The following is a 13,194-nucleotide window of genomic DNA, read 5'->3' on the forward strand; positions in this document are numbered from 1 at the left end:
AGCAAACACCTGTGTGAGTGCCACGGCATGGTGGCTGTTGTTCCTAATGATGGCAGACATGTTTTGCCCTCTAAGAATGCCTCCCTCCCTGGTCATCTACCTCTGTTTCCTCCAGCATCATTTGGGCATCAGTCTTCTCTTGTTCAATCAATTTCTTGGCCTTTTCCACGTCAGCTAAATTCTTGATCCCTTCTCTCACCTGGTTCGTGAGACTACAAATCTGTTCTGAAACAGGGAAGATCAGGTGTGTTAGTGGAAAAGTAAAGTTTTCCCAGGGACCATGTAGCTCTCAGCAAGAAAGGCTAACCCTTATCCACAGAGAACCTTATTTGGAATTAGGGGAATAAAAGGAATCCCTTTGTAGTGGGTAGCCATTCCAGCTTTGCACTGGAAGTTCCAACCCCCATTAAGGCTTCAGTAACTGTCACGCCTACAAGGCGGGGCCAAGAGAGGACCCTGAAGACCCTAGATCCAGATACGCTGCCTCTCTTGGTTCCTGGACCCTGGACGCTGGAGGTAGACTGAGCAGAGTTCTCCAGAGAACACCGCCGGACTGCGCTCCGTCTTTCCCAGACCCTGCAACCTACCTATCCTTTCATTTGTAAGTTACGCCACTAAATAAACCTCCCTTTTAACTACGTGGAGTAGCCTTAATAATTTCACCAATATCCCTTTTTCAATGTTTTCCTTTGGCATCTGCCAGAAGATGCGCTCAGCAATTAGTGAGAATGGGGCTTCTTGGTGTCTTGTGCATTGAACAGCAGATTCCACCTGGAGATCCTCTCCCACAAACACATCGGGAACTCCTTCAGTCCATGTCAGCGGACAAGTTTTAGTGTCAACACCACTGGCGGCCATTGTGCCAGCCACCACTCACTACTGGGACAGAAAACTTAAGCATAAGCCAGGTTATCATCTGCTAGCAGTCAAAGAATGACTCTAGATAAGCTAGAAAAGCAGAGAGGGCTCTGGAAAGACGATGCCTCTCACTCAAGCACGTGACAGTTCTGGCTAGACTTTTATGAATACAAAGCCTTTGACAGAGTGAGGCCAGAAGCGAGCTACATGACACTCTATTGTTATAGTTGTGTTTGACACTTCATGAAGGAGGCTCTAGTACCTAAAAGCTATGCCGTACAGCCAAGAAACTTGGGGAATTACCTAGCACAGAGGAAAAAAAAGAACTCAACAGCTCACCTGCTCATTTGGTTCTCAGTCCTGGTCTAAGATAAACAAGGTCAATCTCAGTACCGGGTATAGGATATATCCCCATAAGTTGTTTTTGGGGAGACCCTAGTGTACCCCACAAAACACAGCCTACTGACATATGTCTTGGTTAACTACCACATCTGAATGGCAAGACCCTATTTCTGGAGACACTATACACTTTGCTTGCAGGAAATAGAGAAAGCCAACTGGAACTGAGCTGGAAGCTTCCAGAAGGTGCTATGTAGACTGCTGGGGGGAAATTGTATGTGTTCTCACTGTGGACTCTGCATGGTACAATACTGACTTGACAGGCAAGATACACTCACTGGTGCAGCAGAGACATGCCTGTTGAATTCACCATTCGCTCGTTTAACTTAAGGCCCACTCCACAATATGAAATTCAGACCTGATTCTATAAACCTGGTCAAAAGTCCACTGCTGGGGAAATCACAGGCCCCAGGAGGAACCTGTTATTGCTGCTCTGCTGAAAGGACATGCTGTCAGATTGCCTTATTGATATTTATGTTTACACTCACAGAATAGTGCTGCTCACAGCCTTGGTCAGAGATGCATCTCTTTGCAGCAGGCAGCAGTTAATACGGAGATTCACTGTTCTAAATGCTAGCGTAAGTGATGGGTGAGTGTTCCACCCCGTACTAGATAACTATATTATTACCTCCAAGCCTCAGGGAACGTGGCAAAAGAGAGTTCAGAAATAATATAAGAGCGTGGGAGGGGTGGGTGTTGTAAATACTGCCTCTTGAATATACATAGAAATCACTCATCAAACCACAGTAACTGTGAGTACTCCCACAAGACTGGGCCCATCATGGATGGGGGAGGGATTGAAGAGGCCCCACCCCTCTCTGGCCATCTGTAGGCAGTTAATGGCTACTAGGAGACCAGGAATTATTTTCCTTAGTGATATGTTCATTGGTTTCGTGCCCATGGTTCAGTAAACGTCCAATCCATGCTCATGCAAGCTGCACTAATAAGCTCAGCAGGTTAACAGTAACAACAAGAAAGACAGGAATGTAAGAGGCAAACCTGTTACAGAAAAAAGAGGGCTCAACAGAAGGAGAGAGATAAGAAAAGGGATAACGATGGATGTATATGGTTAAAATATATCCTATCCATGCATGAAATTATAAAAGAATAATAATTTAAAAAGAACTCCAAAGTCCTTACAAAAAAAAAATTAGAAAAGAGGTCATGTGAATTATACTCCTTTTCTGATGAGGAAAAAAACCCAACACAGGCTATTGTTAACTCTGCTATACCATACCATCCAGTCATCCGAAAGAGCTGTAAAACAAAAGTCCAATCCTTTTATTTTAAAAGTTATTCTAAAGCCCTATCCCAGGCCACACATGGGACCCAGACCTGTGGCATTGGCCTCACCTGGGAGCATATTAAAGAATCAAAGCTCCACCTCAGATCCACCGAATCAGAGGCTCTGTGGTGGGCGTGGCTGTCTGTTGCCAGGTGGTGCATAGCTGAGCTCCGTGGCCACTGATGTAGGCCATCTCACTGCCCAGTCAGTGAGTTAGTCACCGACTGCGCTGGGCCCCAGACAGGACTCACCCACACCTCCAATAGTAACAGACTTCTTCCAGGACACTTTGGGGTTTTCATGCATATCACTGTAGGCTCTGGAATAACTTGGCAGCCTCTTTTAGTTGCTCTTTGGCAGTATACCAAAAATTTTGTCTATTTCTTTAACTCAGCAAATTCATTTCTACGGATCTATCCTACTGAGATATTTTGCATATGCATAAATACATGTGCATGAATGTATAGTATATAATTACTCAGAATTATGTATAATCAGGTTTAAAATTAATGAGATCTAGTTAGATAGGTGTTAGTTATACTTATTATGAAGTATTATGTAGTTTCTCTTTTTAAGAATGTGGCTTGTCTCCATGCTTGGCATACTAAGAACCACAAGGTACATAGGATGAGGACGGTAGCATAGCTCAGTAAAGCATGCCCAGACAGAAGCCCAGATGGTTGGGCTCGAATCCCAGATCTATAACTTATGAACTGTAGACTCAGACAAGTCACCTAACCTTGTATTTTGTAGACGAAGACATTAACTTGAAGGCTAATCTCAGGGATAAGCCATGAATGTAAAAGAGTACCTAATATATAGCATGAGTTACTGAAATTTTTATTATATTCAAAATATGTTGATAAATGAAAAATAAATGGTACAGAACAATGTATAATTTGGGTAATATATACCTATGAATATGTATGTGGAAAATCTCAGTAAAGCTGTGGAAATCAAGAAATTCTCCAGAGTAGCTTCCCCACAGTATGGGATTAGATCAAAGATGTAGCCCTAATCTTCCCTTTAGAATTAATTGAATACAAATAACATTTGAAGTAAATATTTTCAGAATGAGTTTTAAAATTTTGAAAGTCAAACATGGATGGGAACTTGAAAATGCCAAGGCTCTCCACTCAGGGCGGGCAGCCTCGCCCAAACCAGGCTCTCCTCAAGCCCTGTGTCTTGCTTTGGTTGCAAGCCCAGCTGACAGTACCCTGAAGGTCTTGGTTCTGCCTCCTCAGTGTCTCCTGGGCCTCGGTGCTTTCCTCACAGGCGTGCCTGAGGGTGAGGACCTCAGTGCCGAGGGCCCGGGCCTCCTTCTGAGAGGCCTGCAGCAGCGCCTGGGCCTCCTCCTGCTTCTGCTTCCAGGCAGCCAGGGCCTGGTCTGAGTGCTGCTGCTTCAGCTCCAGGGCAGCTGCCACAGAGCGGGCCTTCTGCAGGTCAGAAAGGGCATCCCCCAGCTCCAGCTGGAGCCTGTGCCTGGCCCTCTCCAGGGAGGCATTCCTGGCATTGGCCACCTCCATGGCTTCGGCAGCCTCCTGCAGCCTAATCGCCAGCTTCTTCCTGAGGAGAAAGCCAAAGAGTACAGTGACTGAAACCAGCACAGAGCAAGCCTGTGTGACTGGCTTAACCATCGCAAAGGCAGCACCTGGCCCTCAGACTGGGCCCTCAGACTCGGCTGCCTGCGGACTCCGGCCTCTGGCTCCTGTGTCCACATGGATTTTACACCCCATCCCCAGCCCCGCCTTTACCAGGCTGGATCTGGAACTCAGGCTCGCTTTGAATTCCTACGAAGAAATATTTGCTTATCCCAACACTTTCATAACTAATATAGATTTTACTGACATTTCATAAGAAATAGGAGAAACAAGTTTGTTTTGAACATCTTCCCAACAGTAAGCTACGTGAAAATACTTAGGCATGTTGGTGTAGACCCAAGGAGTTCCTTGGATATGGAATCAAGAAGTCCCCTGTCTTGCGCTCTCCTGCTCATCCTCTGCCCGTCATCATGTGCCTCCCAACCCTGACAGTTCTCCCTTCTCAGTGTCTTTTCCTCCATCCCAGATCCGCCCACCATGGCGCTCCGTTAGCGGGTCTCACTATTTTAGCCTCTGTGCCGTCCAGCAGCACCTTCTATGTTAAAGAGACGTGCTCAGCCTACTTCCTCTGTCAAGCAGTACAGAACTCTTGGGAATTCTAATACACCAAGTGTGTTTTCTTGCCTACAAGTCCACAGACGTGCACTTGTACGCCTTCACTAAAATGAACATGTTTTCTTCCATGGTGCCAAAGCTTTTGCTCTCCTGTAGCTATCTGAGAAAGGACTTGAGTAATTCGCAAGTACCACACAACTAGCCCCCAAAGCAGTGTGATAAGCTCCCTGTGTGGAGGGTTCTAAAACAATCCAATCTGTGCTTGTTATCTGGAAGGCTCTGGGCTCTACTCCTTCCTTGTTCGCTGGCTTTATAATGTCATCCTTTGAAACATTTCCTTAACAGGAGACTCTTACGCTTACACCAGCTGAGTAGGCTGCTGAAATCACCGTGTGTATTTTGACTACACCTACAGTGATCGACACCAGAAAATCGCTCTGGTTTGGATTACTAACTATGCTGGTTTTCCCAGGACTGAGGGTTTTCACTAAGACTGGAGACTTTTAATATATGACGGGGAAATTCCATAGCAAACTGGATGTACTAATCCCTTTCATTTCATTGATAAGTTGCTCTACATTTAATACAACGACTACTGTTTACACCTTAACTTGCCAGCAGCATGTACTTACTCAGCTGCCTAGCTTATAAAAAGGGATATGAGAGATTAAAAAGCTAAAATTATTATCCTCAGAGCAGAACCACTAAATACGTTCAGGGGAGAGGATCTTTCACTCTCCAACTGAAAATCACAGGACCTTCCACTTCTCTGTAGCTGCTTGCCTTGCCAGGGTGATTAGGAGAAAAAGTATGATACAGTAGAAGCTTATTTATATAATATTCAAATAATATAAAAACAAAACCATTCAACTATTACCATGTTACCCAATATTTTTCTTTGGCTATCACCTACTACAGAACCAATTACAACAAATATATGTGATCAAAATGTACTCTCTACATTCTTTCCTTCCTTTCTATCCAACCCCCAAAGAATCAGCTATCAACTAGAATGATCAGTAGAAACTTTCACTTGAAATCTTCAATCATTAAACAGAAAACAAACAAAAAGCCAATTTAGAAGTGAGTGACAGATTTGGATATAAAGAGGCGTTTCTGGTCAATGCTCCACTTTTCTGGAGTCCAGGGTTTTGTAAATACTCACGCTGCAGTTATTTTTAGTAACTGTCATTCTTAAGCCCTTCATGAGCTACTGTGGATAGAGATGGATCACTTGTCCCTTCTGGGACACAGTACAGCAGATGTTCTGCAAGTATAGAGCAACCCCAATCACAATTCAGGTGAGGAACTGAAATAACATTATTTCTGATTGAAGCCAAAAAGAATTGCATTGATCGCTCTTGGGTCTTTGCCAAGCTATCAAATCATATTCTTTTAAGTGAACCCTTAATGGCTGTAAGCTGGAGAATTAGTTTTATGCTTTCTTTCATAAATACACAGTCACTCGATCTATAAGCCAATAAACACTGTAGTTCAACGTTCGGTGCTGGGTCTTTAACAAGCTAGTCTTCCCACTCCTAAAGTTGTTTTAGAATTCCTTTGGAAATGATTGTTTGTCATTAGCTATTGACCTGGTAGTCTAACTTTAGGAGTGGCCCAAGGATGGGGGTCTTTAAAAGGAGCCGTTGACTCATAAGACATGACAATAAATGTTAACATGTTTCCAGCTGTCCCATTCCTACAGAATGCGTGAGAGTCTCCAAGTCGTATACCAAAGACCCAGGGAGTCTAATGATGGACACACATACACATATAAAATCGATTATTTGTTGTACTAAAATGTAGGATTTCAAGGGCCAGTGGCCCAATTCTTAAAACATAACTCAAAAGTCCCATCTTCTAGAAAAATTTTTATTACGTCCCTAGAAAGAGCCTTTTTTCTCGAAGACTGTCTTATAGTCTCAATCACCTATGTTATAATATTTTGGCCCCTCTGGAGTATGTGCTTCTTGACAGCAGTGCCTATTTCAGATTTTGTCTTTGACTTATTTAAAAACTCAGGGAAGACCTGTTAAGCACATACCATGGGAGACACCGTCGTTACACTCATTCTCCTGCATGGGACCGACTCCAGGTTGAGAAGAGCCTGGACCTACTCACTTGGCTTCCTCCACGTCCTCAGTTCTCTGGATGGTGTCGTGTTCATACTTCACTCTCCACTGCACTGTTTCCTTGTTGACCTTGGAGAGAGCCCGGTGCAGCTCAGTCTTGACCTCTTGCTCTTCCTCATACTGCTCTCGTAGAAGGTGATAGTCATTCTTGACCGATTGCAGGGCATGGGCCAAGGCACTCTGAGACTGTCAAAGAAATACTTTTCTAAAAACACAGGCATGTTTTACCATGAGCAATGAGATCCTTGCAAGTGACATACTTTTCAAGTCAATCTAACACTATAAAATTGAAGTTGAAAGCCAGGCAGTGGTGGTGCACACCTTTAATCTCAACATTCAGGAGGCAGAGACAGGTGGATCTCTGTGAGTTTAAAGCCAGCCTGATCTACAGAGTGAGTTCCAGGAAAGGCGCAAAGCTACACAGAGAAACCCTGTCTCGAAAAACCAAAAAAGAAAAGAAATTCAAGTTGAACTTAAACCCAGTCAGGTAATACTAAAGAAAGACTTTGGTAAATGGCAAAAGGGACAAAGTGTCTAAACTGTCATTAAAGCAGGAATGAAACTTATATTCAAGGAAATGTCAGGCTGACTACATAGATTTCAATATCAAAAAGGCTTGGCATATAGATATAGTAGGAAACATGAAAGTAGTATTTAATATCATTTAGGTACTATGATTTATATTTAACAATATGTCAGTCAGATTTTGTTTGAACCAGAAAGAGGAAGATTTAATCTATCTACTTCACTCTATTCATCAGAAAAATAAAGCCCCTATGTTTACAGTTAGATAACTATAGCATTAGAGTACGTTCTGTATTTGTTGGACAACAGAGCAGATTTTAATGAACATTTCTATCACTTAAATGATGGTCTGGCTAACCAGATGGTATCATCCTCCGGAGATAACCTCTTGAAGAGACTAAGGTTTCCATAAGCCACCATGAGTCTTTTTGACAAAGTTGAAAAACAAAACAAAACAAAAAAGCAGCATCTTAGGCAGGCTCCTGTCTGTAAGCACATGGCTGAGCTGATGGCATCCTTAGCCACATATCCCCCAATGGTGAATGAGGAGCAGCAACACCCAAAGATGTTGAAAGAATGAGCATAGATGTATGAAGAAAACTCCCAAGACTTATGAACTATCATTAAGTAAAAATACTCAAATTGTGTGAATCTCATAAGTGAGGGTGGGATATGCAACAAGATTATCTGTGGAATCTCACTGGTCTTGGAAAAGATAACAGGCACCAGATTCTAAGAGTTCTGAGAAGACACCAAATAGTTTTGACCAATAAAAGTCTGCACCATGATATTATACATACACAACTAAGTTAGAAATCCAAGTCAGAGAGAGAGAGTTATAAAACTAGAAAAGCTGTACTAATTCACATGTGAGGAACTCCAATTAGACTAACAGCAGACTCCCAGAAGAAACTTTACGAACCAGGAAGAGATGGAATGTCCTAATCAAGTTCTGAGAGCTTAAACAATGAAGGAGAAATAAAGGCAATCCAGGGTAATACAAAGGGGAGAGGACTCGTCATTGTGAGACTGGTCTCCTAAGAAGGACAGAGAACTAAAGAAGAAATGCAACTCCACATGGAAGGGCAAGAAGCACCATTATGAAGGGGCCAGGCGGTGGTGGCACACACCTTTAATCCCAGCAATCGGGAGGCAGAGGCAGGCGGATCTCTGTGAGTTCGAGGCCCACCTGGCCCACAGAGTGAGATCCAGGAAAGGCTCAAAGCAACACAGAGAAACCCTGTCTCGAAAAGCAACAACAACAACAACAAAAAGAAGTACCATTACGAAAGCCCTCGTACACTGTCACGCACTGTGTGGTCTGGATAGGACATGACGGTTGCCATCTCGGAGCAGAGCGGCTATGATCACTTTCAGGTTCTCCAGAGGCTGGGCCTTATTACCATTGGGTTGTAATGGGAGAGGAAAGGCCCATGGGCTCACAACCTTTGGGAGCTGACATGGGTCACGAATCTCTTGGTGATAGCCCAGGAAGGTTCCTATCCTTCTCAGGTGCAAAGAAGTGGAAAGTTGACAGGGACTGTGGGGAGTTTGAGGTAGTCTAGCTGCCAGTATGTCACCCACTAGGACTTTTCAATGGTGAAGCTTTTTTGAGAGCTTCATGATATGGGACTCTTCTGGTATAGCTGCCCAGAAGTCTCCCAGGGATCTTCCTGGTGACATCTCCCAGTCACCCATATTCCTGTAGGTAACCCCAATAAACTCATTGGTCTACCATACTGGACCTGGAAGAAATCTTCTCTTTAATATGTTGGTACCTTCTCTATCTGTGGTGAATAGATGTTTCTTTATGTCTCCCCAGGAAAAAATGATGGGGCACAAATGTATAATAAAACTCAATGGTAACGCAAGTGTATAAATAATAAAAAGAATCAAACTTTATCACAACAGAAGACCACCAAACCACAAAAGTAAATCAGAAGAGAAATGAGAAGCAAAACAAAAAAAAAAATCAGAAAATAACAAATAGGAGTAAACTCTTACACATCCATATAGTAAAACTCACTGGTAATAAACCACTTCTTGGTGGATGATTAAATGATCAACCTTCAATGACCTTCAGTTCAAATAAGAAGCATGATGGAAACACACACCTTTCTTGCCCTAAATCTGACAAACTACAGATGAAATTTTGATGATAAACAAAATTCCTTAGTTATCAGAGTTCTTTGTGGTACAAACAAGGAGTAACATGTGAATTCCCCACTAGGCGCTTCCCGTTTTCTCTTTCTCAGGAGAACATCCTGAGGCTTACCGCCAAGCATTGTTTTTGGTTGTTGTTTTTTTTTAAAACACCGCGTGACTGGTGAGAGATGATTGACACATTACCCTGGTCTCTTCTTCTAGCTGTCCTCTCAGTTCTTCAATTTGCAGAGTAAAGTTGCTCTTTTCCCTGGAAAGTTGGCTTATCAGAGCCTCCTTTTCTTCCAGTCTTCTTAAGAACTCACCTGGGCAAAGGTTTCAAAGGATAAGTTAATTATGGTTCTTCTAAGTGATTACCATTCCTGCGCATTGGCTTTCAGGACCCTCGCAAGGACTCCTACCTAAATACTGTTCTATATTTAGAGAAGGCCTGAGAAATCCCATGCTTGCAAAACCAGAACAATGAGCCTTTCCCAAACATAGAAGGGAACCTTAAAAGAATCAATTTTTAGCAGTAAGCATGAGTTGATAACAGATAGCATCAGCACCTTTATTTAGAGCTTTCTGTGTTCTAGATACAGATAAACTACTAATATAGGTGTAGAAGTAGTTTAACTCTCATAGTTCAGTACTGGATCCTTATGTCACTCCTTCTGCAAAGGAAAAAACAGCTCAACATATCAGAACTTAGTCCCAGCTGTCCCCTTTCCAGATGCCAATTGCCTGGATGCCCCATCAACATGTCAATCTTCAACTGTCATACATACATTCTGACCCATCAGCTATGAGTCAGGATTCCCACAGCACTATCCTCAAGTTCACCTAAGTGAGCACTGTTTACCTATTTATTAAAAAGGACATTCTAAAGACTAAAACTGAATAGCCAGCCAGAGGAAAGAGACACATTGGACCAAGTGTGGAGAAGGTGCACAGAGCTTCCATGTGGACCCGCTCCACTCTGCCACCCTCCAGAAGCCTCCATTTCTTCAGCAATGAAGTCCTTGGTTCTAGTCACTGTAGTTCTGATTTTATGTTATTTTGAGGCTTTTTTTATACAGATATGTCAAATAAATCACTTCCCACTGCTGGTCAGTTAAGCCTTTACTCCTTCTCTTCTCCAGAGAGGTCAGGTAGATCTAAAAGTACCACATTCTATAAATGTCTTGGTTTTTCTGGAGGCCAGGCCCTTTCCTGAAGTTGTCTAGGAAGCCCTGATACCAGCCTCCTCATTAGCATATCAGACTCCTCATTAGCATAAAAAACACTCATCACATCAGAGATCCTAAGCATATTAAGAGCCATGTACTGAGAAACCCAGGAAGAAGGAATATATCTACATACATACATACATGCATGTGTAATGAATCCTAAAGTCACAAGCAAAATAAAAATCATGTTTGCAGAAATGTCTTTAACAACTGAAAGCTTTAAAGGTTGTGATGCCATATACATATTTTCTAAATTCTCAGTTTGACTAAAAGCTTGAAGTGGCAAGCTTCTGTTGCTAATTTTTAGAAAATAACTGCAAAATATATTGATCTGAATAAGCATAGTTTGATTCTCAATTGTCTTTTCAAGTTAAGATACTGTTCCCTGAAAAAGCCACTGGTAATGATACACACTGCAATTCCAGGAGTCAGGGAGCAGAAGTAGGGGGCTTTCAAACCCAAGGCTAGACTGGATACACAGCAAAACTATGTGTTAAAAAAAACAAAAAACAAAAAACAAAAAAAAAACGTTAAGACAGTAGCTCAGGCCAGAACTTGAGACAATCAATATTTTCAGCCTGAAATAGTTCTTTATACTTATTTCTTGTTTTATCACACAAAATATTAAAGATGCATACTTAGAGTTGAGAGGATGATAAAGCTTAATTCTTTTGCTTCATTAAGGACATTCTTAAGTGAAACTTTTAAAGTGTGAGTACCTATTAGAGAATGTGGCCACTGGTGCATCATAATGCTACTGGCTGGGCTTGGGGGAGGCTCCAGCTCTTTTCATCATCATTGCTTAGGCACCATCAATGCGAATGGAAACAGATTTCAAAGAGCAAACAGGTTTTATGTATCCTACTGAGGTTGTTTTAATCTCAGAGACATCCCCCTCCCAAAGATTCTTGAGGCTCACTGGGGATCTGTGATCCACGTATCAACAGTCACTCGGTAAAACACCATTTTCAAGGGATCCCTGAAACTCAAGTCTATTAGTGGGTGGAGGCTAAGAAATCACTTTCATCACAGAAGCCATGCCCACTGGTGGCGAAAGTGACCATGTGTTGTACGGGTCTCATCTGAAAGCAGACATGAGAAACTTGGATAGCAGCAGCCAATAAAAGAAAGGAAGGAAGGAAGGAAGGAAGGAAGGAAGGAAGGAAGGAAGGAAGGAGGAAGGAAGGAAGGAAGAAAGAAAGAAAGAAAGAAAGAAAGAAAGAAAGAAAGAAAGAAAGAAAGAAAGAAAGAGAAAAAGAAAAAGCAGAAGGTCTGGAGCCTAGGCCCAGAAAGAGTGGGGAGGGGAGGGGAGGTTGAAATGAAATGCAGGAGAGACATTCCTAAGAAGAATTATTAAACAGCAGAATGCATAACAAGGCCAACAGGTATATGCCCCCATTGGCATAGGAAAAGGATCCTATTTGGTGTCCTTATAAGAACCAAAAATAATTCCCTTTTCTAGATTTCTAGGTTTCCCACTTTTCTAACTCATTTTCTTTTAGCCCTGATCTTTGATAAATAAAGAATGAAAATGTTCTAAATTTAGACTCAGGTGGGAGAATGGAAGAGAATAAAAGAGAGGTTTAGTTTAACTGACAGCTTCTGGCTAAGTCTATAAGGTGTGTGTGCATGTGTGTTTGTGTGTGTGTGTGTGTGTGTGTGTACAATGAAACACCATTCCACATTTCTTTTCTATATATGTCGCATTGGTCATGGAGACAGCACCTCTTTAGCCTTGCAGAAGTAATCAAGAAGCGCGAGAGTTTCCTCTCATAGACTGTCCTTACTGCCCAGTACTTCTCTTTCTTCCTAGCTGTTAGCTTGCCCCATTATCCACAGTCAGTGTAAGTAGTAGTAGTTCAGTGTAAGCAATCCATGCCCCTTATGTTGTCATTATATATATAGCCTGCCTTGAGATCTTGCAGACATTTGTCCAAGTATGATCTGGCCATATTGCTGGTAATGGTAACAAATTTGTCCTTTTATTTTTGGTTAGTATCTGGAACATCTCAACAAAAACCTTCAGTTCAGACATCTCTTGATCTATAAAATTTTATTTTAATACTCTAGATCTAGAATATAAAAAGGAGCATATTTACAGAATAGCCCTATAAAGTCTATGACCTTCAGTATTTAGAACTCTCTATCTCTGGAAATTACAAATATATTGTGCATTTTTGTTGACCTAAAAATTCTACCTCTGAAAACATACTATTGAAAGTAAATATAATTATAGACAGATATCTATTCTCATGCTAATCACAGTAAACAAATAAAGATAAGGCTAATTAGACTACTGTCCATTTATTTAATGGATTATGAACAGAGATTACAAATGACTGAGCATATAAGACACAAAAAACTTTATGTTGGCCGGGCGGTGGTGGTGCACGCCTTTAATCCCAGCACTCAGGAGGCAGAGGCAGGAGGATCTCTGTGAGTTCGAGGCCATCCTGGTCTACAGAGGG

The 13,194-nt window shown here is 42.1% G+C and overlaps 1 protein-coding gene across 1 annotated transcript in view; it reads right to left on the reverse strand.

Annotated features, from left to right (window-relative positions):
• Positions 1 to 13,194, reverse strand: part of Myh15 (myosin heavy chain 15) — a 125,401-nt gene that overhangs the window by 31,562 nt on the left and 80,645 nt on the right. Inside the window, exons 29-32 of the mRNA XM_059277732.1 lie at positions 9,705 to 9,823; positions 6,820 to 7,016; positions 3,759 to 4,108; positions 101 to 225 (exon numbers count right to left, since the gene is read on the reverse strand). Of these exons, the coding sequence (XP_059133715.1) occupies positions 101 to 225; positions 3,759 to 4,108; positions 6,820 to 7,016; positions 9,705 to 9,823 (791 nt within the window). The remainder of the gene's footprint in view (positions 1 to 100; positions 226 to 3,758; positions 4,109 to 6,819; positions 7,017 to 9,704; positions 9,824 to 13,194) is intronic.

The sequence above is a fragment of the Peromyscus eremicus genome, chromosome 12, assembly GCF_949786415.1.
Source record: "Peromyscus eremicus chromosome 12, PerEre_H2_v1, whole genome shotgun sequence".
Taxonomy (NCBI): domain Eukaryota; kingdom Metazoa; phylum Chordata; class Mammalia; order Rodentia; family Cricetidae; genus Peromyscus; species Peromyscus eremicus.